Below are 23,891 nucleotides of genomic sequence, written 5' to 3'. Positions count from 1 at the left end.
TCCACCCGACTCGCTCATTTTGCACATTGCCAAAACTATTTGTGACCATTGCCAACTGATCCCAGGGCCTAACTGTCTCCTCCCAGTGAATCCCCAAATGGGTCTCCGGGTGGATCCGTGAATGCTACACACAATCCAATGTACCTCCGCCTGATGGAGCCACAGTGCACTCTGTGCAAGCGCAAGGAGCTACATCAGCCTCCCTCGCTGACGTCTCATGGCAAGACATCTGTCATGCAACAACCTGGCACTCCATCCACATCCCACAATGCCATCGCACAACTACCGGCTACAGACTGTTGTACTGCTGATTGCACTTCCTATTGCATCCTCGCACCCACCTCTGCACTGATCACTGCTCGCTAATCACTCATGTATGGAATACATATAGGGACCATGACTCGAAGAAAAAGCGATTACTTACCTGCAACTGGAGGTTCTTTGAGCTGTGTGTTCCCAATCTGTATTCTAATACTCACCCTCCATCCCTTCTGCTGTGGACTGGACTGCACAATAAGAGGGACACTGGAGAGGTGTCAACCCACAAGACTTATTATACCCTCAGCTTTGATCATGCACTACGCACATGTGGGTCTATGGCTACTGCTAAGAAACACTTCTGGACTCAGGTGCATGGGACACGTGCGCACCCATGGGTGGAATACAAACAGGGACCACACATCTTGAAGAACCTCCAGTTACAGATAACTAACCTCCTCTTCCCTATTCACATTTTTCACAGCATTCACGATCTCCCCCTCCCGCCTCTCTTTTCTGAGTTTAACAGTCTCAGCCTGTTTAATCTCTGTTCATCTCAAAGCTGTTCCACACCCTCACTCCCTGCTGTTGCCCTGCTCTGTACTTTTTCCAATTCCAGTGTCACTCTTCTGAGAGGGGCGCCCAGCGCGGCACAAGGCGGTCACCCCAACCATGCAGAGTCGGTCAGGTGTTCGAATGCGGAGCTGCTGCCCCAGCTGGGCCCCAGGGGCCCGTCTGCTGCAGAGGTGAAAAGTCTGGCCACTGTGGCCAACTCACCCGCCAAGTGGTCCCGGTTCGGAGCTGGTGAGGGAGGTGGAGCAGGCCCGTCCCCTCCCTGGGGCTCCCCTCCTCGGACGGGCCCAAGTGGGCTCAGGCAGAGCGATGCACGCGGGCGGGGGCCCCCTGCTTCCCCCCAAGTGAGGGGGGGAGTCAACCACTCCCTCAGGCCGGGCAGAGCGGGGGAGGGTCCTGTCCCCTGACGGTGCCCCTAGGCGGGGCGCTGCTGGGCCTTGTGTGAGCGGCGCGACGCGACGCGCGGGCCGCCTCCTTGCTGCGTGCGGCCGAGGCGAAGGAAGCCGCGGGCTGCAGAGCGCGGCCACTGCCGCCGCCTCTGGAGGAGCCGAAGCGCCAGGCACCGGGGTGCGCAGCCCGCAACGCCTTGGGGTAAGAGACCTGCCGGCGGGGGGGCCGCTGCGAGCCGGGGCGAGGCACTGGGGCGCCAGGGGCCGGGCAGAAAGAGGGGCTGCCCGGCTAGGAGATCGGGGGGCTCCGGTGCCGGGAAGGGGGAGCGGGGCGGTGCGCGTGGGGTCTGTGGCTCTTTCAGGAGCTCCGGCTCGCTCCTCTTTGATTCGAAGCGAGCTGCGCCCCTTGGTAGCCAGGCTAGACCCCGCCTAGTCTGCGCTAGTCTGCGCTGGGGAGGCCACCGCTGCCTGTTAACGGCGCTTTGGAAACACTCCCGATCGGGCCAGCGCCATCCCACCGGCTGGCACACGCTGCTGGCATAGCGGGGTGGGGATTGGCCGCGGAGTTGTTGCTCTTTCTTGGCTCGGCCTGTGGCTGCGCCTGGTGCGGCTGCCTCCCCCCCTGCAGGGTGCTGGGGGCGCTGCCGCTGCTCCCCTGCCCCGCCTTGAAGTGGTTTCCATCATATGCGGGGTTTACAGGTTGGTGCAGTGGCTCGCAGCATCCCCGCCAGACACATTGTTCCAGCGCCCCTGCCCCAGAGAAGGTTGGGAAAGTATCGGGATAAAACATTTTGTGCTTGTTTTCTCCCCGTCGCCAGCCGCCGGGAGGCCTGTGCCAGGGCCATCTTTGGTAGGAAAATGGTGACTCGGTTAGCAGGGCAGGGGGTGTGGATGAGCTCGGACTGTTCTGCGTGGAGGAGTAAGTCAGTTCAAAGTGTTTTGTGAGCAGTTAGCACACGAGTTAGTAGAAAACTGTTCATGGGAAATGTCTGCTTTGCAAAAAAACCCCAACCTCCTCCCTCAACCTTTTATGCATAGTTCACGGTATTTGGGGGATCAGGTTCAAGTTGGCATCCGATATATTTGTGAGTTGTTTCTGTACAGTTATTCACTTGAAAACTAGCTAGCCACCCAGGACAAAATGAATCTCTGAGGAACAGAGACCTCAGTCTTTTCTCTCTCTGTAGAACCAAATGATATGAAATATGGACCAGCAGGACCCCAGCCATTTCAAAGGGCAAGAGCAATGTAGATAGTGAGGGGACTGCTCTGCTAGCTGCCGTACAAACACAGAGCAAAAAATAGGTTGTCCTGAAGAGATTACAGTTCAAGTACCTTGCTCCTCATTTCTCCACATCATTCCTACCAATCATGTGTTGGTCCAGACCCATGCAAAGAGCATGATCTACACCTTTGCTGCCATAGCAGCCTCTCAGACAGCAGTACCAGATGTTTGTGCAGGGAAAGAGAGTTAATCACCAGTACTCATGGTGGGCCTTTCAGAGGTATTTTTCTCCCCTGTGTCCTGGTTCTTTTGTTTAGATTAGAAAAAATGGACATTTAGGATGGACTTAACTAGCACCTGCTTTGGCTAACTCAATCACCTGAAATCAACTAAAGGTGTTGCCTACCTTTCATAGTATAGATACAAGGTGGGTAACTAGTGTTAGTTAAGCCAGACTTAAACTTGACCTTCCAAGTCAAGCTGTAGTGTGCAGTTTAGAAAGCAGTAACTGAGAATGAGCCTACTGAATTATGAAAGGTTAAACAAGAGGGATAGGTAGCAGGCAGAAACTGAATGTAGGTGAGGAAAGAAGACAGCCAGGGGGGAAGTTTTGAGTGCAAGCAGAGAATGGAATGTAGTAAAAATGTAGATTGAAAGGATAAGTGGCAACTAAGACTGAGCAGTGAAGCATGGAAATTGTTAGCCACTCACCCCACAACACACATCTGTATTAAATTCTTAATATAACTCCATCGCAGTGTATTCATATTAGTGACATCTATCCAATTGTGTATTCAGAAGCCCTTTGATATATAATGACTAAATCCAGATTGATGGCGTTGAAACAGTTTGGTGCTGTGTTAAAACATATCTTTATTCACTAATTTATCAGAGCTTCTCCTTTATAAAACAAGTATTTTGTTTACTTACCATATATTTATTTTAGTTCCTGCCATTTTTATTAAGATATTTATTGTTAAATCTAGATTATAATTTATGATAAAAATCAAGCTTTATGTATGTTTGATGAACTACTAAACGGTGAAAGTAAATGGCTCTTGATTGTGTGAAAGATCCTCTTCTTTGTATATGCCCCTGGATTGAATAGGGGAAGCCCCCCAAAACTCTGACTGGATACAAATAATGCTTTTTTTTTTTAATTTAAAAAATAACTGTTAATTTTAAATGATATTCTATATTTAAATCATTTTTATTTACATATTGGTATTTAATTTCTTCCCATTTTATAGTGTTAAATTGCTCAAGTGGATATGTTGTACTTGGTTTTTTTAATTAGTTTCCTGCTAGTAGAATTTTAGTTTACATAGAATTTTTTTTCTAAAAGGTTCATAAATGCTGAACAAGACAAATCCAGGGCTCCATTAACATCTTTACCAAAAGAACAGTACAAGCTCATTCTAAGCTCCTTGTTATGTATGTGTACAGTGCCTACCAGACTGGGGTCCTAGTTTATAATTGGGGTCCATAACCTATTTTGATAACACAAATAATGAAGTCAAACACGTTGTATTTGCAAAACCATATCATCTACCAATATACTGAACTTCCAGAAGTGAAGGAAGCTGAAATTCTTTGACCAAGCTATAGTCCTCCAATTTTAGGTGCACGTGTCTCATTGACTTCAGTTACTTTGTGCTTTTGAAAAATCCCGCCTTCAAGTGTTTAAGGTACAGGCTTAGGAATCTAACTTTAGGGTCCTTTTTTTGAAATGTTGGCATATGTGTATTGTAAATGTATTAAAAGTCTAAACATCTTATTGTTAACACTGAAGTGGTTTTGTTTTGAAGGGATACAGATTTCATGCCACTAAGATGTTTTTAGTAAAAATACGACTGTAGCTCTTCATGCTATGCACACTTGTGTACATACTTTAAGTAAGTGTATTTGTGTGAGAAAAGTAACATAGCTGTTTTTTGGGTTTGCAGGATCAGGCCCTTAATTTTAATACATTGAAAACATTTTTTTTTTTGCATACAGCAGATTTATGACATTCAAATAAGATTCCCTAATCAGTAGTAGCAATTAAGAAAACCCACATGCTTATATTTAAATATATTATAAAGTTTAATGTTGCAGCAGCATAACTTCACATTGATTTCACAATTTTTAATTTGATTGAAATCACTCTACTCTGCAAAGCCCTTAACATTGCTTTAAAGGAATTACATGAGAAAAACAAAAATGATTTGGCTTCCACTTCAGCAAAATACAGTATTTTCAGTTGCTTTTTCTTATTTCAGTGCTGCTTGGAGATTCCAGAAATTGACTGCCTGCAGGGAATCATGAGGTCACAGTACATCATAGTGCCTATAGTAACTATCCTGCTGTTCTTATTATGGATTCCACCATCAATGGGCTGCAATAAGGCTCTCTGTGCTAGTGATGTCAGTAAATGTCTGATACAGGTATTTCCTTTCTTTACTCTAAAGACTTAGTTTCAGAATTTGTTTTTAAGTCTTTCAGATAGATTCAGTGATTTAAGTAGACAATATCCAATGATACTGAAATATGCTGAAATAAAAAACAAACTTTATTTTGCTTAGCTGCTTATTAATACTTTGAACGGCAACTGAATCCTCATTCTCTTTGTAACCAAGTATATTTCTATGACATATTTTCTCTATTTTTATTGCTAAGAATGGTTTCATGAAAACATTCATTCCAAATTTAAAAACCAACACAAAACAAGATTTCATTTGACTCCTGTACATTCTAAAGCAGATGAAAGTGGATTCCTTTGTTTGTGACATAAGAGGTGTGGTTTGTATTTTTTCTGAACTCTGTTCTGCTAACAAAAGATTTTAATTTCATCTGGGTTATAACAGGTACCAATCATGCTTTTAATAATAATAGTAGGAAAGAAGAGAACTACAGAAAACCTACATCAGAATTAAGTTTTTGCTTCTTTAAATTAGGATGCTTTCAGTGTTTTCCATGAGGCTCCTAAAGCTCTTTAAAACTGTCTCATATAGAAATGGAAACTTCTTAAGGTTCCTAGATGCATGAGGAAATCTTTAAATTTTACTCTGTGACAGCTGTAGAAATATGGCAGTTGGGAAAAGGTGGCCAAGAATTCTTAATGTGCACCTCAGCTCAGGATGATGTACTGGCATCACAAATTGCAGGCAGTGGATCACAATGCTTTCTACAATTAACCTTAGGTTTTAGATGAGTGATGTTAGGAAATGAGGGAGAGGAGAGAAAATGTCGTGTCTGCAATGTATTTTGTCTGCTTACTTAAAGTATGCTGTAGTCTTAAAAGTGACTAAAAACAACATCAAGAGTTTCCATGTTTGTTTCATTGACTTCCATATAAAATTTGCACAGTTTACAAATAAAAACCTTTGCCAAACATGCATGTTCTTCCTGGGATCTGAAAACCAAACTGTTTTTTTTGGCTCCTGCATTGCCTCTAGTACTGTAAGTTGCTGCATCTGGAAACCAGTTAATAATTCTGTGGATAATGGATGAGCTAGAAAAGTGCTAACAGGAGTGGGGTTTGGTTTTGTTTAAAGTAAAAAAGTTACTTTTGCTAGTAAAGCTACCAGATGGGACTCAGTGCCTACAGAGAGCTGATGTGTTGTAAGAATCATTTTTATTGTCTCATTTCTAAGTAAAACTGCACTTGAAACCTCTTTAAAAGTAATATACCAATTATAACTTTAAAATGTACAGTGCATTTGAAATATAACTAGTTACTGTAAAGTTCTCTAACAACTTATTTGTTTTGGAAATAATTGGTAGGATAAAACAGTTTAAAATGCCTAATTAGTAAATGTCCGGGTACTCGGAGGCATTGAGCACTTATGCCTCTTACTGATGGTGATTCGAGTTGTGGGTTCTTAGCATCCCTGAAAATAAAGCATAAAATTGAAAGAACTTCAATTTCAAAGACTTGTGACTTAGAGAACCATAGCGAATGCTTATGTGCGTTGTCTTGAATTGACACTGTCATCTACAGAGATAGAGCTCATTTAAAAAGTTTATATTTCATCGTTTGTAATGCGTTCTTAAGCCTTGTGCGAATTGGGAATATGCATGAGTTACAGTAACTCCTCACTTAATGTTGTAGATATGTTGCTGAAAAATGCAACTTTAAGCGAAACGATGTTAAACGAATCCAATTTCCCCATAAGAATTAATGTAAACGGGAGGTTTAGGTTCCAGGGAATTTTTTTCACCAGACAAGACACTATATATAATATATACACACACACTGTATAAGTTTTAAACAAATAATTTAATACTGGTACACAGTGATGATGATTGTGAAGCTTAGTTGAGTGGAGGAGTCAGAGGGTGGGCTATTTCCCACGGAATACCTTACTGCTAAATGATGAACTAGTAATTGGCTGAGCCCTCAAGGGTTAACTCTCACATTTTACAAGGCAGCAGTAATGGAGGAAGGGGAGACAGCACTGCAGACAGAGACACACGCTGTGTGTGTGTGTGTGTGTGTGTGTGTGTGTGAGAGAGAGAGAGAGAGAGATGTGGATGTCCCCTTAAAGTACACTGCCTTGTTAATTAGATCATCTTGCTGAGACCAGCTTCTGCCAGCAAGCTCCCTCCGTTGTGTATCCCCTCCCTGCTCTATGGAAGATGAGGTAAGCGGGGTGCAGGAGCAGTGGGGAGGGGGACACCTTGACATTAGCCCCCCTCTTCCTCCTCACCTCCCCACCCTGCACAGCAAGCAGGAGTCTCAGGGAGCAGCTCCAGGGCAGAGGGCAGGAGCAGCACATGGCAGTGGGGGTGTGGTGGGGACAGATGCAATTGCTAGCCTGCTGGGCAGCTGCTGCCCAGGGAAGTTAGGGGAGTGGGCAGGGGTGAAAGTAGAAATAGGGACTTACTAGTACGGGGCTGGGTTGGGGCCAGCTCTGGCTCCCAGAAGGGGTGGGGCCTGGGGCAGGGATGGGGGAGTCAGAGCCAACCCCGCCCCGCCCTGTACTGGTAAGTGCCCTCCCTCACTGGGGTAGCAGCAGGAGCTGGGGGCTTGGCTGCTGCTACCGCTCTGGGCCATTTAAACTGCTGCCGGAGCCCCCGGCTGCTGCTGCTACCCCAGGGCTCCGGCAGCAGGGCTCGGTGGGGGGACTATTTAAAGGGTTCAGGACTCCCCTGCTTCTACCACCCCAGCCCTTTAAATAGTCCCCAGAGCCCTGGGGTAGCAGCGGTGGGGCTCCGGCAGCTATGTAAAGGGCCCAGGGCAGTAGAGGCAGTGGGAGCCCTGGCCCTTTAAATAACCCCCAGAGCCCTGCTGCCGCTCCTGCAGGGCTCCAGCAGCCGAGCTCTGGAGTCTAAGAGTGAGGGTGGGAGTGATTGTAACTTGTACATTTTTAATAAATGTTCTTGGTAGTGGAATTGTGAACTTAAATAAGTAAAACTACTAGATATTGAATCTGGAATATAAAGGATTTTCCCTATCAAAGTAGAACAGCCATAAAGTAGGTAAAACTTCTGGTCTGGAATCTGAATAATGTCTCTTTAATGTTACTGGGGTACTGCTGCAGCATGTGAATATTTGTCATTTTCATGTTCAAATAGTGAGGGCACCTGGACTGAAGAAATACTGAAAAAACCCACATGTTCTCTCTCATATGTAGCACACAGTTATGTAAATATTTTTGCCAGCATGGCTGGAAAGCAGTACAGTCATTACTACCACTCCTTACAAGCTGCAGTACTTAAGGGTGGTCCTGACATAAATATTTATTTTGTTAGAACCATAACAGAAAAGAGCATGAGATCAACAACTTCATATTCGTAAAGTTTTTCTTGGATATTTCAAGTACAGTTGCTTCATTTGTGCCCTTGGTTTGATGGTTAGAATTTTATATCCCTTTAGTCTTTCCTCTAAACACACATTATAATAAATTAACTTGTGACTTATATCTTAAATGTTTACAAGCCACAAAGATTTAACAGTCTTGTGTCTGAGGAGTTGAGGGTTAGCTTTTGTGTATGCGTATGTGTGTGCAGGGCTGTTATGTTTTTTAAGAAAATAAGCAGTGTAAGACCGTGAAGCTAGATTTCTGCAGTCATGCATGTACTTTAGTTAGCCAGCTGTTACCCATTACTGGAAGAGCCTTCCCATGTTGATGAAATTTTAGTGGAGTCAGCAATTGAAATCATAAGATGCTAAAGCAAACAGCTTCTTTTTCCGGGATGCTTTACAGGTGCACCTAAAAATAAATGAATAAATAACAAATTAGCTGTCAGTTCATGGGTGATGGTTCTCTGCCTCTGTGCTCAGAGTGAGACATGCTAGGTGGCTTGTGTCCCTTTGAACAGATGTGTGCAGTCCCTGTGAGCCCTTTTGTGGCCTGGTGTGGCACTGCAGGTGTGCTCACCTTCATTTCATTTCACCTTCATTTAGAGTAGTTTTGCTGTAAAAGCCTGGGTCAAGGAGAAGCCAGCACTTATCCCCTCTTTTATTTCAATTGCAAAGAAACCCCTATGTTAATACAGAGGTAAGGGTTGCTTTGTGGTCTGTCACCCCTTTGCAGAAAGTTGAGTTGAGTGAAATTCAAACACAGTTTGTGGTTGCCTATGCAACTTCTGCTCTGCCAACCCCGTACCTTGGACCTTAGTCCATCCCGTGCTTTACTGCGCACTGGGCTACCCACATTTGCCATCCTTGCCTGTCAACTGCCCTTTTCTCCAAATCTTCCCATTTCATGTTGAGGTGCTTGATGCCATTCAGAACTGTTTGTTTCCATGTTATTCGCAGTCTTCCTCTCTTTCTTCTTGTGTTTTCTGGCTTCCATTCAAGGGTGATATTTGGTAAGTGTTCTTTTTCCATTCTCAGCACATGTCCCAGCCACTGATGTCTTTTTTTGTAGATTATTTGTGAGAGGGTGCCTTGTCTGACTTCTTCTTTCATCTTCTTATCTCTATATGTTGTTACAAATATTCTTCTCAGACATTTGTGATTAAATGTATCCAGCTTTTATGTCTCTTTCTTAATAAGTAGCTATATGTTGTGATGGCGATAACAATTACTTTGTACACGTTCAGTTTTGTCTTGAGGGAAATGTTTTTGAGTCTTCCAAATGCAGTGTTTGCCTTTCTGATTCTTCTTATGATTTCCTCAGAACTAGTACCGTCTTAGCTGATGGTACTTCCAAAATACATAAAATTGTCCACCTTCTCCAGTTTCTCTTCTTCAGTTTGATTTCTGTCCCTACAGTCCGCATTAACATGACTTTACATTTCTTTGCATTGTATCTAAACCTATCTTCTCCATTACTTCTTTGACTTGGTTTGTACATTTTTGTAGTCCTTTGGCATCTTAATTGATAAGAGTGATGTCTTTAGCAAAGTCTAGACCAAATAGCCTTGAATTGTTCCATTTTTGGCTATATGTATCACTGTCGCATTGTTTTAATCCATAGTCGATGACTAGCATAAACAAAAAAAGGAGACAGGACGTACCTCTGCCTTACACCTGTCTTGATCCTGAATCATAGAATCATAGAATCAAAAGGTTGGAAGGGACCTCATGAGGTCATCTAGTCCAACCCCCTGCTAAAGGCAGGACCATTTTCCCTAAATAATCCCAGCCAGGGTGCGGTCTAGCCGGACTTTAAATAGCTCTAAAGATGGAGATTCTACCACCTCCCTAGGTAACCCATTCCAATACTTCACCACTCTCCTAGTCAGAAAGTTTTTTCTAATATCCAGCCTCGACTTCCGCAACTGCAACTTCAAACCATTGCTCCTTGTTCTGTCCTCCGTCACCACTGAGAACAGCCTAGCTCCCTCCTCCTTGGAGCATCCCTTCAAGTAGTTGAAGGTTGCTATCAAATCCCCCTTTAGTCTTCTCTTCTGCAGGCTAAATAAGCCCAGTTCCTTCAGTCTCTCTTCATAAGTCATGTGCTCCAGTCCTCTAATCATTTTTGTTGCCCTCCGCTGGACTCTCTCCAATTGTTCCACGTCCTTTTTGTAGTGTGGCGCCCAAAACTGGACACAATATTCCAGATGCGGCCTCACCAGTGCCGAATAGAGGGGAATAATCACATCCCTCGATCTGCTGGCAACACTCCTACTAATACAGCCCAGTATGCTATTAGCCTTTTTTGGCTACAAGAGCACACTGTAGGCTCATGTTCAACTTTCATCTACCGTAACCCCAAGATCCTTTTCTTCAGCACTGCTACTTAGCCAAACAGTCCCCAGCCTGTAGCAGTGCATGGGGTTTTTCTGTCCTAAGTGCAGGACTTTGCACTTGTCCTTGTTGAACTTCATGAGGTTTCTTGTGGCCCACTTCTCCAATTGTCTAAGTCTCCCTGAATCCTATCCCTGCCCTCCAGCGTGTCCACCACTCCCCCCAACTTGGTGTCATCTGCAAATTTACTTAATGTGCAAGCTATCCCATCATCAAGATCATTAATGAAGACATTGAATAGAACGGGCCCTAAGACAGACCCCTGGGCACACCACTTGTTACTGGTTGCCAACTAGAGAGTGTGCCATTGATACCTACCCGCTGAGCCCGTTGATTCAACCAGTTTTCTATCCACTTCACAGTCCATTCCTCCAACCCATACTTCCTTAGTTTGCTGATGAGAATGCTGTGGGAAACCGTGTCAAAAGCCTTACTAAAGTCAAGGTATACAACATCAACAGCTTGCCCCCATCCACAAGTCCAGTCATCTCATCATAGAAAGCAATCAGGTTGTCAGGCATGATTTACCCTTGGTGAATCCATGCTGACTGCTTCTGATCACCTTGTTTTCCTCTAAGTGTTTCAGGATGGATTCCTTCAGCACCTGCTCCATGATTTTCCAGGGATTGAGGTGAGACTGATTGGTCTGTAGTTCCCTGGATCTTCTTTTTCCCTTTCTTAAAGATAGGTACTATATTTGCTTTCTTCCAGTCCTCTGGGACCTCTCCTGTTCGCCATGAATTTTCAAAGATAATGGTCAACGGCTCTGCAATCACATCAGCTAACTCCCTCAGCACCCTCGGATGCAGTTCGTCCGTCCCATAGACTTGTGCACGTCTAACGTCTTTAAGTAGTCCCTAACCTGACCCTCTATCACAGTGGGCTGCTCTCCTCCTCTCCTCTCTGCGTTCCCCAGTGTAGTAGTCTGGGAGTTGATCCTGCCCGTAAAGACTGAAGTGAAGAAGGAATTGAGTACTTCAGCCTTTTCCATATCTTCCACACTAGGATACCTGCCTCATTGAGTAAGGGACCTACACCATCCCTAGTCCTCTTCTTGTTGCTTACATACTTGTAAAACCCCTCCTATTATCCTTCACATCCCTTGCTAGTTTCAACTCAAATTGCCCTTTGGCCTTTCTGATTCTATCCCTGCAGGCCCGAGCAATAATCTTATATGCCTCCCCAGTCATCTGTCCAAGCTTCCATTTTTTTGTAAGCTTCCTTCTTTTGCTTCAGCTCACCACTGAGTTCCCTGCTAAGCCATGCTGGGCACTTTCTACGCTTGCTGTTCTTTCTGCACATCGGTATGGTATTTTCCTGTGCTCTTAGCATGGTTTCTTTAAAAAACTGCCAGCTCTCCTGGACACCCATCCCCTTCAGTTCAGCTTCCCAGGGAATCCTGCCATCATTTTCTCTAAGGGAGCTGAAATCCGCTTTTCTGAAATCCAGGGTTTGCGTTCTGCTTCTCTCCTTCCTTCCTTTGACCAGGGTTCTGAACTCTACCATGTCATGATCACTGCTGCCCAGGTTGCCGTTCACCCTTACTTCCCCCGATCAACTCTTCTCTGTTTGTGAGCAGGAGGTCGAGAGGCGCAAGGCCCCTCGTTGGTTCCCCCAGCATTTGTACCAGGAAGTTGTCCTCAGCGATCTCCAAAAACTTCCTGGATTGCCTGTGCACTGCTGTATATTCTCTCCCAGCAGATATCAGGATAATTGAAATCTCCCATGAGAACCAGGGCCTGTGATCTACAGACTTCTGCTAGTTGTCTGTAAAAAGCCTCATCCACCTCTTCTTTCTGGTCTGGTGGTCTGTAGCAGACACCACCATAACATCCCCCTTGTGACATTCCCCTCTAAATTTAACCCAAAGACTTTCAACTGGCTCATTTCCAGTTTCGTAGTGGAGCTCTGAGCATTCATACAGCTCTTTACATACAGCGCTACTCCTCCCCTCTTCGCCCCTGCCTATCCTTCCTGAACAGCTTATACCCATCCATGGCAGTGCTCCAGGTATGCGAGCTATCCCACCATGTCTCAGTTATGCCAATAACATCGTAATTCCCTGTCTGTGCCAGTACTACTAATTCTTCCTTCTTGTTTCCCAGGCTCCTCGCATTTGTGTACAGGCACTTTAAAAATTCAGCCAACTGCCCTACTTTCTTCTGCTGCTTATTTCCCCTGTTGCATCCTCCTCCTTGAATTGTCTCCTGGTGTTCTCTTTTCCTACACACCTCAGATATAAGGGCTTCATTAGGACACTTAAGGCAATGATTTGATTCCCCACCTCCCAGTTCCGATTACTTTCTCTTTCTCCCTGCCATTACAAACCCCGCATTCTCCAAGTTCCATCCCTTCCTCCAGGTTTCCCTCTTTGTCTAATATCCAAGCCTCGATCTCCGCAACGCAACTTCAAACCAGTTGCTCCTTGTTCTGTCCTCCGTCAGCCCTGAACAGCCTAGCTCCTCCTCCTTGGAGCATCCCTTCAAGTAGTTGAAGGTTGCTATCAAATCCCCCTTAGTCTTCTCTTCTGCAGGCTAGAATAAGCCCAGTTCCTTCAGTCTCTCTTCATAAGTCTTGTGCTCCAGTCCTCTAATCATTTTTGTTGCCCTCCGCTGGACTCTCTCCAATTGTTTCCACCATGTAGAACACCACCTGAGCACCGAACTCCTTCACCCGTGCTCCCAGAGCCCTGTAGTCACCTTTGATCTGCTGAGGATCACCTCTCGCAGTATCATTGGTTCCCACATGGATGAGTAGCATGGGGTAGTAGTCAGTGGGGCGGACGATTCTCGACAATCCCTCCGTAACGTCTCGGATACGGGCCCCCGGCAGGCAGCATACCTCCCGAGAGGCCCTGTCAGGGCAACAGATGGTTGCTTCCGTCCCCCTCAGCATCGAGTCTCCAATCACCACAATCCTACGTTTCCTCCTGGGTGTGGTAGATGGGATACTCTCAGCCTCAGGGGTGCATGGCTTCGCTTCCTCCTCCTCCTTCCTCATCTCCAGCGCCACATAATGGCTTACTCAATCCATTTTCCATTTTAATGCAGCATTTTGAGTTGGTGTAGAATGCCTTATAATGTTAATTAATTTTGTTGGAATTCCATATTGTTCCATAATTTTCCACATTGTTTCTCTGTTTACACTGTCAAATGCCTTTTGAAAGTCCTCAAAATAGATGGCAGGACTGCCTTGGAATGCAATTGTGTTCTCAATAATCCGTCTCAGGGTGAAAATAGCATCTGTGCATGATCTCCCTTGTCTAAATCCAGATCGTTGTTCACGTAGGATGGTATCCATCTTTCCTTTCTGTTCTGCCAATCCCACAGTTGCTGAAATATACAAGCTTTTTACTTCCTTTTGCAACCAGTTCACTCTTGCCTACAAAATTCCATCCAACACTATTAAAGCACAAAAAGGAAAAAAATACAACAGCCTTCTTCATCTTCTCTTTACTTTCTTCAAGTAGTGCCTCAATATGCATTGGTACTATAAGATTCAGGAGGTTCCAGGTCCTGGTGTACAGTCATATGCTTTTCCAGCTCCCCAGAAAGAATACCACACGTTTCCACTTTAAGAATTGCATCACAGGCTTTTACATCTCCCTTACACTTACTCATCAGTTTTGCATACATAAGGGAGTGTAAGAATAATAGTTGCCTTATAGATGTGGATCTTGGTTTGCTTTTGTAGGTCACAGTCTGTGAAAATGCATCAGAGCAATAGCCCAAAGGACGCACTTGCGCACTAGATCCTGTGCTAGATCTCACTGTCAATTTTTGTGTTTTGAGAAAGTTGGCTACTGAGGTAACAGAAGTACTCGACTCTCTCCAAAGACTGTCCCTTGATGGTGATTTGTGTTGGGGCATGTGCAAGGCTTGAAGCTGGCTGATGGAGCACTTTAGTCTTCTCAATATTGAGTGAGAGTCCCATGCTTCGGTAAGCTTGTACAAAAAAATCCAGTGTGGACTGAAGGTCATTCTCAGTATATGTGAGAATGGCACAGTCATCAGCATACTGAAGATCAGTAATGGACACCTTGAGGACTTTAGACTTTGAGCAGAGACGTCGAAGATTAAAGAGACTCCCATATATTTTTTATTGGATGTCAACTCCATTGGGGAGGCGGTCTTTAACAAGGACCAAAATGACTGCTAAATCGATGGAGAACAGAGTTGGGGCAATAATGCATCCTTGCTTAACCCCAGTTTTAATGACGAAAGGGTCCATGTCTAGGCCATTACAGAGAACGGTAGCAGTCATCTGATCATGGAGAAACCTTTAAACCTTAATAAATTTTGGAAGGAAACCAAATTTGGCCAGCACCTTTCATAGGGCTTCATGATTAACGGAGTTGAAGGCCTTTGTCAAATCGAAGAAGGCCATGTACAGGTCCTGATTTTGCTCCGGAGACTTTATGGATGGGAAACCTGGGTGACCTATTGACAGCACTTCAAGAGTTTGGAGAGGTATCACCGATGCCTCCAGAGGATCCTTTGCTTTAAGTGGGAAGATCTCTGCACTAATGCCAGCATCCTCACTGATGCCAGTGTCACCAGTATTGAAGCAATGATCCTCATGCACCAACTCCCCTGGGCTGGACGTTGTTTGTGGATGCCAGACTCTTGCCTCCTCAAAACAAGTCAGAGATCCTAGGTGATCAAAGGAAATGCTACAAAGACAAACTGAAAGCATATCTCAAGAGAACTAATGTGGACATCACAAGCTGGGAGGAGCAAGCCACCAACTGACCTCAATGGTGCTACATCCTCTATCAGGCAGTGGCTCACTTTGAGGATAAGCGCCTTGCCCTTGAAGCTGAAAAGAGAGAGAGAGAAGGGAGGGAGGGAGGGAAAAGAAAAAACTCTCTCCCAACAGGCAGATGACCCTCCAGAAAATGTCTGTACCTACTGCAGGCGGATCTGTGGTTCCAGGATCAGACTCCTGAGTCATCTCAGGACTCATAAGTAAATCTGTGATAGAGATCATCTTCAAATCGAGGCATTGCCGATTATGATGATGACACTTACTCATAGGTAAGGCTGCATGTCTGTCATGGAGGTCACAGATCCCATCACTTTCCAGAGCCTCCGTGAGATCTGCAGTGGCTGATGCGGTTGGCCCGGGGGAAGCTTAGGCAGCTCTTGGGCCAGCCGCACTGGCTGCTACCCCTCTCCCTCTTGGGCTGCCACACACACACCCTTCCCCCGCAGCAGTGTGGGTCCCGGGTTGCACACCACTGCCCGCCGCCATCACCACCCAGCACCAGCAGAGGTCCCAAGCTTCGTGCTTGGGGGGGGTGTCCCTCCCCCTCGAGCACAAGCAGTGCCCCCAGGCCACCCCCTGTCCCAGAACACCCAAGATTTAGTCAGGGTTCTATAGTACAAGTCATGGACAAGTCACAGGCTGTGAATTTTTGTTTATTGCCTGTGACCTGTCCATGACTTCTATTAAAAAGTACCTATGATTAAAATCTAGCCTTACTCATAGGTACCATTTCAACCTATACTTTCACTTCACCATCATTAAAACATTAGAATCCGCTCGTATTCCACTTTACTCCTGACAGTGTCCTTAGTAATAAAAGTCCTGTGCCCTGGCATAACCTACACAATTCTTCACTGAAATTGTGCAAACTGGATCCTAAAAGTATATAAGCAGCTCTTCCCTTTGTTTACATATGAGGGTGGAAAACCTAGATCTCATATCACAGGTGCTGTCACACACCTCAAAGTAATCCCCAGATTTTGCAAACACACCTATACCAAGCAGAGCAAACTACTGCCCCCACCATTCAGTACAGCTGTGCCTGATACCGACCACATTCACTTTACGTGAGTGCATGCAGATAAATGGTTAGACTGCTCTCATATCCCAACTTGCTACTGACAATGCCCTTTGTAATAAAACCCCTGTGCCCTGCTAATTATATAGCATACATAATTCTGCAGTGAAATTATACATACTGGATCCTGAAGATAAACATGCAGCTCTTCTCTTTGCTTGCACACATGGGAGGGTGCAAAACATATATCTCCTCATATCAGAATCACAGCTCTGTCACACTCCTCAAAGTAGTTGACTCATCCTCATATCAGAAACACACCTTTACCAAGCGGATCCCAGCTGTTAGCTGTACCTACAGTAAATGACACAGACAACACACTGATTGCCCCTGGAGTGTATGCAAATAATTCCGAATGGCCTCTCCCAACTCCAGGAGAACAGAAGTAAAGTGAAGTGGAAAACCTTTATTTTCTCTCTTTCTCCTTTATAGTGTTGATAGAGTTCTGTGGGTGAGAGTGAAATGGATTGTAAAAGGAAGTGAAGAGCTTGTACATTGCAGCAAGTGGGTGGGTGGCAGAGTAAAGATATGTGTGTTAAAGAGGCATATTGAGGCATTGCTGAAAGAGGGCAGAGTTAAGGTTGCCAGGGCAACCTTAACTGTGTATTTCCTGGTTTTCAGAAGTTTGAGTTTTGCTCACTTCAACTTTCTCCAAGAGGATGACATACCACTAAGCAACCATAATTCTTTATTAACACTTTGCTGTTGAATTTCCTAGGTTGTTTTAAAAGCAAAAGATATGGGGTTGGTAAGAGTTCATAGTCACTTAAGCAGTTGAGGATATCATGTCCTGCAATTTACACACCCAGGCAGCCCGCCCGCCCTCCTCCTACGGCTCTGAGCAACTGGGCCCTTCTTTGACATATCTCCTTAGTCATATCCTGACCAATTTACTTCATTCTATCTTCCCTCTCTCTCTTTCCCCCCCGCCCCCCAAAGCAGGAATGCATCTCCCTGAAGTCTTCACTCCTTGCTGTACAAATACTTCTATTGCTGTTACTCACCCCGACCCCCCCCCCACCACCACCTAACTGACATGCCGTTCCTGGCACAAATGACAGCTACATTACAGTGGAATGGTGTTCCTGATCATGTTTCAGAATGATTGCAGGGTGGAGGTCATGGCATGGCTGGTGCAAGAAATCACAGAAAGGGTTTCTGTTCCAAAATATTGAGTTTTATGTTTGAGAGAGAGATCCTCTGAGCTCTGTCCAGTAGATGTACCCTGTCTCTGAGAAACAATGATGTATCAGAGCTTGTAATGGTTCTGTGCCATACAATGTACATTTTCTGGTCAGCCATGGATTCTCCAGTTTCCCAATTATTGTTCTTCCACATTTAATAGTTCTTCTTCGAGTGATTCCTCATATCCATTCCAGTTAGGTGTGCGTGCGCCGCATGCATGTTCGTCGGAAAACTTTTTACCCTAGCAACACTCGGCGGGTCGGCTGGGCGGCCCCTGGAGTGGCGCCGCTATGGCACCGGATATATACCCCAGCAGACACGGCCACCCTTCAGTTCCTTCTTACCGCCTGTGTTGGTTGTTGGAACAGTGGAGTGCGGCTTAGCTGACCTCCACCTTGCCTAGCTACTCATAGTTTTTCTCGTTGTTGTTGTATAAATAGTTGTTGTTCTAGTAGATATAGATAGATAGATTTAGTTGTAAGTCTTAAATTAATAGTATAGTTAGTTGTTACTAGTTAGCGAGGTTCGGGGAGTAGCCCCTTCCCCACACCCGGTGCCAGAGCTTATGCCCGGCTCACCGGGTTTCAAACCGTGCTCGGCCTGTCACAGGCCATTGCCAATAGGAGACCCACACGACTCCTGTTTGAAGTGCCTCGGGGAATCGCACTTAACTGCTAAGTGCTTGATTTGCAAGGCTTTCAAGCTGCGAACTAAAAAGGAGTGGGACATCAGAATAAAACAGCTCCTCATGGAAGCGGCCTTGACACCACCACCTTCGGCACCGAGCACCAGTCAGTCGGTGAGCAGAGGCACTCCCACAGCACCTGATCGCACCGATACACCTAAAGACTCCCGGCACCGGCTGCCACTGGCACCGAAGTCAACTCCACGTTGCTCCCTCTCCCTGAGGCTGAGAGAGGCTAAGACTCCTGCTGCTTTGGCAATGCCCACGCCGCAGCCAGAGAGTGCGCCCAGATCAGACCGCCCAGCGCCGATACCCGCCGCGGCACCGATGAAATCGGCACCATCGATTCCGGTCCCGCGAGGGCCATCGAGTCCGGCGCCTGATAGCTCCCCAGCGCGTACCGCGGTACAGCTCACCATGCCATCCATGCCAGAGGCGTTTTCGGTGACGAGAGACTTTATCGCCCTAATGGATACGGCACTGCCCCTACCCCCAGCACCGCCGGTGCGGGTAATCCAATCTCTGGGCAAGCCGACCCTGACCAGACCACCGTCTGTCAGCTCAGCGGACCAGCACCGCTCAAGATCGCGGTCCCGCAGGCGCTTCCGGTCAAGACGACGCTCCCGCTCTCGACGCTGCTCGCAGTCCCGGCACCGTTCCCCTTCGCGGCACCGGTCGGACTCACGCTCTCCACCTCGCTATTCGCGGCACCGCTCTAGTTCCCGGCACCAACCCAGGCACCGCACCTCCCGGAGCCGCTCATGTCGCAGGGACTCGAGATCCCGGTCGACCTCCTGGCACCAGTCTGGTCGCAGGTCCCGGTCTCGATCATGGTACCGTTCTGAATACCGGCACCGGTCCCTGCTAAGCAGGGGAGCAAGGTCTGTCGGAACCTCAGCCCAAGGTTTCTCTCCTCCTCCATGGCCATCCAGGGAGACGTCAGTGTCCTCCCATGCGGACAGTTTCTACGACCAGGACCGTGATACGGAGGTGCCTACCAGGGTCTTCCAGGACGTCCAGTCTCAGGACACGGGACCTCAACAGTGGTCCTTTTGGACACCCTGGGCGTACCACCAGGACCAGGGTGCTCCTTTGGCCCAGACCCGCTCCGCTCCCTCAGAGCATCGGGCGCCTGAGGCCACCATTAGCCGTACCCCTCCAGCTGGGACAGAGGAGCAGATGATCCATCCGCCAGGCTCCCCGGTACCGCTAGAGCGGGAACCGCCCCATGAGCAAGAGGCCATTCAGGACCCTCTCATCCCCGGAGTGTCATCCTCTTCTTCTCCAGATGAGGCGGTGGCAGGGACTTCGTCATCAGGGCCCCCGCCGATAGACCTCAGAGCTCATCAGGACCTCCTTCGAAGGGTGGCACTTAACATCAACCTCCCAGTAGCGGAAGTCCTGGAGGTCGAGGACCCCGTCGTGAGCATCCTGTCGGCGGATACCCCCACTAGGGTGGCTCTGCCCTTCATTAAGACCATCCAGGCCATTGCCGACACCTTATGGCAATCCCCAGCCTTCATTCCCCCTACGGCAAAGGGAGTCGAGAGGAAATACATGGTACCCTTTCGGGGGTACGAATACCTATATGTCCACCCTCCTCATTAGTTGTCCAATCGGTCAACGAAAGGGAACGCCATGGCCAACAGGCGCCAGCCCCCAAATCTAAGGAGGCTAGGCGGATGGACCTACTGGGCCGCAAGGTGTATTCGGCAGGTGCCCTGCAGCTCCGGGTGGCCAATCAGCAGGCTCTCCTGAGCCGTTATAGCTACAACACCTGGGCGGAGGTGGGTAGGTTCACAGAACTACTACCCCCGGACTCGCGCCAAGAATTCGCCGCATTCCTTGAAGAAGGGAAGAAGGTGGCCAGAACCTCCCTCCAAGCTTCTCTCGATGCGGCTGACTCGGCAGCCAGAACTCTAGCCTCTGGTATCACCATGAGGCGTATCTCCTGGCTCCAGGTCTCCAACCTGCCACCCGAGCTCCAATACACCATCCAGGACTTACCCTTTGATGGCAAGGGTGTGTTCTCCGAGAAGACTGACCCCAGGTTGCAGAGTTTAAAAGACAACAGGGTCATCATGCGCTTGTTGGGCATGCATACCCCCGTGACCCAACGCAGACCCTTCCGGCCTCAACCCCACCGCCCGTACTTTGTGCCCCGGCACAGGCAAGACTTCAGTAGAAGGCGTGGGCGGGGTGGCCGTAGACGCCAGTCCGGGCCCCAAGAGGGTCAAAACCACGGGCCCCCAAAGGCACCTCCGGGGCCTAAGTCTACCTTTTGAAGGTGCACACGAGGACGGCATACCAGTTTCAGGACAGGATCCTTCTCCTCCCTTCTCCAGCCGTCTCTCCTACTTCCTCCCGGCGTGATCCGAATTGACCTCAGATCTCTGGGTCCTACGCGTGGTAAAACAAGGATACCACCTCCAATTTGTTTCATCCCCGCCTTCCATTCCAGTATAGGTGATTTCCAACTTACCTAGGCGGAGGGATCGGCAGTGAAATTGGCAGCATAGCAAACGGTGGCGCAAGGGCTGACATCATGCTCTAGTACTGGTGGACAAAGCAATAGGCGAAGCAAAGGTAATGGACAGATGACCAGGTCGCCGCAACGGCATATCTCGCTGGCTAGAGCACGTGGGCCAGGAAAGCGTTGATGAAGCGAGCTCAGGTTGAATGCGCAGGAGGTGGACGCCAAGGGACATGAGCAGTCAGACATTCAAATGCAGCCGTACCAGGACAAAGAGAACGGCATACTTCCACATCACCATCTTCCCTCTGCACAGGGGTACTTCGCTTTGTGGCAATCACCAGCACTCTTCCAATTACTGTCCTCCCCTTTGGCCTCTCCACTGGCCCCAAGGGTGTTACGTAGTGCATGGCCGTCATCGCCGCCTACCTCCGCGCAGCAGATACATGTATCTTCCGTAGTCTGGACGATTGGCTCATCAAGGGAACCTCCCAGACTCAGTCCGACCGCACATGGCATATCACGGACCTATTCTCCCGTTGAGCTCTGCTCCTCATGCGGAAAAAGTCACCCTTGTCCCCACAAGGCTTGACTTCATAGGAGCAACCCTGTGACTCCACTTGAGCCAGGGCTTCCTCCTCAGCACGTTTCCAGGCGATTGCGACGATCATTTCGAGGTCTACAGACCTCACCCAACCACCTCGCTCTCACGTGTCTTGCCTACTAGGCACATGGCCACATGTACTTATGGTGACCAAATATGCAGTCTCCGCCTGCGGCCCTTCAAACGTGGCTCAATTCGTCTGCCGTCCGGGCAGGGAACCGAATAGACATTCTGGTGACAGTTTCCCTGAGCCACCTTACCCTCCCTCGACTGGTGGCTAACTCCCTCCCTGGTGTGTGCAGGGCTACCGTTCCATCCACCACAGACCCTCACTGTCCCTAACGACAGACGCGTCATCTCTTCGGTTGGGGCTCACCTAGGTCACCTCGTACACAGGGCTTTGGTATCGCAGAGAAGCTGACGCTGCAACATAAACGTCCGAGAGCTGAGAGCAGTCCGCCTCGCATGCCAGGGCGTTCCAGCAACATCTTCACGGCACGTTTTGTCTTCAGTGTTTACAGCAACATAAACCATGTATTATATTCAACAAACGCGGAGGGACTCGCTCATTCTCCCCTGTGTCAAGAGACCATTCGCTCTGGACTTCTGCATAGCCCACTTTTCGATAACCTGGTGGCATCCTTTCTTCCAGGGGGGTTGGAACACTCTGGCGGATCAGCTGAGCAGATCCTTCTCTGATCACGAATGGTCGATGAAGACCAGCGTATTCCCTTCGATCTGGTCCAGAGGTGGAGGAAGAGAAAAGAGATTTTCCCCTCATAGACCTGTTTCGCTCTCTCGCACGAACAGGAAAGTGCGAAGCGTTCTCTCCTTCCAGGGCCTTTCACCGGGGTCGATCACGACGCAATTCCTCATTGTCGTGAGAGAGGACCACCTCTAGTAGCTGGCCTTCCCACCATCCTCTGGTTTCACAAGGGTCCCTAATAAAACTCCGCAAGACAGAGCGCATCTAATCTGATTGCGTCCAGCGATGGCCCAGACAACACTGGTACACACCCTGCTCGACCTGCTCCATGGCCAGCCCAGTTACCCTGCACTCCTTCAGACCTCAGTAACGCAGGGACACAGCAGTCTTCACCACCCGGACCTACGGCCCTTCACCTCATGGCGTGGCTCCTGCATGGCTGAACACATCGGAGTTACGCTGTTCCGCTCCGGTACAGCATATCTTCTTAGTAGCAGGAAAGCCTTCACTCAGTCCACGTACCTGCCAAGTGGGGACATTTTCTGCTGTGTGTACCACGCAGAAGTTACTCCCTTCTGAGAGCTTGATTCCCGTTGTTCTGGCTATCTGGTGTCATAAGCAACAGGGCACTGGCAATATCTTCTCTGAGGGTGCACTTGGTGCTATCTCCACATTCCATCCTGGAGAAAGTGGCCACTCCGTTTTCCCACCCCTTAGTCACCAGATTCCCTTAGGGCCTGTAAGCGCCTCTACCCCCAGTACGCTGCCCTGCCCCACCTGGGACCTCAGACTTAGTCCTAAGCAGACTTATGCATCCGCCATTTAGAGCCAATTGGCGACTGCTCGCTCCTGTTGACCTGTCGTGGAAGACAGTCTTCCTAAGTTGGCTATTACATCGGCCAGAAAGGTTCCGAACTTTAGGGTGCTTACGGTGGACCTGCCGTATACTGTCTTTCACAAGGACAAGAAACAATTGCGACCCATCGGTGTTCCTCCCTAAGGTACTGTCGACCTCCATACCAAACAGGACATCTTCCTCCCAGTCTTCTTTCTGAAGCCTCACTCTTCTCAACGGGAGCAGCAGTTACACTCCCTTAGATTGTCCGTAGGGCGCTGGCCTTTTTATATCAAGCGGGACGAAAGCCTTCCGGAAATCCCCCCCAGCTGTTCGTGGCAGTCCGCTGAATCGGATGAAAAGGTCTACCAGTCTCTCCCAGAGGATCTCCTCTCTCTTTGTCCTGGTACGGCTGCATTTGAATGTCTGACTGCTCATGTCCCTTGGCGTCCACCTCCTGCGCATTCAACCTGAGCTCGCTTCATCAACGCTTTCCTGGCCCACGTGCTCTAGCCAGCGAGATATGCCGTTGCGGCGACCTGGTCATCTGTCCATTACCTTTGCTTCGCCTATTGCTTTGTCCACCAGTACTAGAGCATGATGTCAGCCCTTGCGCCACCGTTTGCTATGCTGCCAATTTCACTGCCGATCCCTCCGCCTAGGTAAGTTGGAAATCACCTATACTGGAATGGATATGAGCAATCACTCGAAGAAGAAAAGACAGTTACTCACCTTTGTAACTGTTGTTCTTTGAGATGTGTTGCTCATATCCATTCCAAACCCACCCTCCTTCCCCACTGTCGGAGTAGCCGGCAAGAAGGAACTGAAGGGTGGCCGGGTCAGCTGGGGTATATATCCAGTGCCATAGCGGCGCCAGTCCAGGGGGCTCCCAGCTGACCCGCCGAGTGTTGCTAGGGTAAAAAGTTTTCCG

General features: G+C 47.9%; 1 protein-coding gene across 3 annotated transcripts in view; it reads left to right on the top strand.

Moving 5' to 3' along the window:
• Nucleotides 1–1,214: 1,214 nt before the first annotated feature.
• Nucleotides 1,215–23,891, top strand: part of TWSG1 (twisted gastrulation BMP signaling modulator 1) — a 58,528-nt gene continuing 35,851 nt past the window's right edge. Inside the window, exons 1-2 of one of the 3 annotated variants that reach the window (XM_032777107.2) lie at nucleotides 1,215–1,422; nucleotides 4,707–4,871. In XM_032777107.2, the coding sequence (XP_032632998.1) occupies nucleotides 4,749–4,871 (123 nt within the window). In that variant the 5' untranslated portion in view covers nucleotides 1,215–1,422; nucleotides 4,707–4,748. Of the gene's footprint in view, nucleotides 1,423–1,840; nucleotides 1,920–1,941; nucleotides 2,071–4,706; nucleotides 4,872–23,891 lie in introns of those variants that run through there. The other 2 variants (XM_032777105.2, XM_032777108.2) reach the window with 2 other exon arrangements.

This window comes from Chelonoidis abingdonii, chromosome 2 (assembly GCF_003597395.2).
Source record: "Chelonoidis abingdonii isolate Lonesome George chromosome 2, CheloAbing_2.0, whole genome shotgun sequence".
Lineage (NCBI taxonomy): Eukaryota > Metazoa > Chordata > Testudines > Testudinidae > Chelonoidis > Chelonoidis abingdonii.
This window is presented reverse-complemented; position numbering and strand designations above follow the sequence as displayed.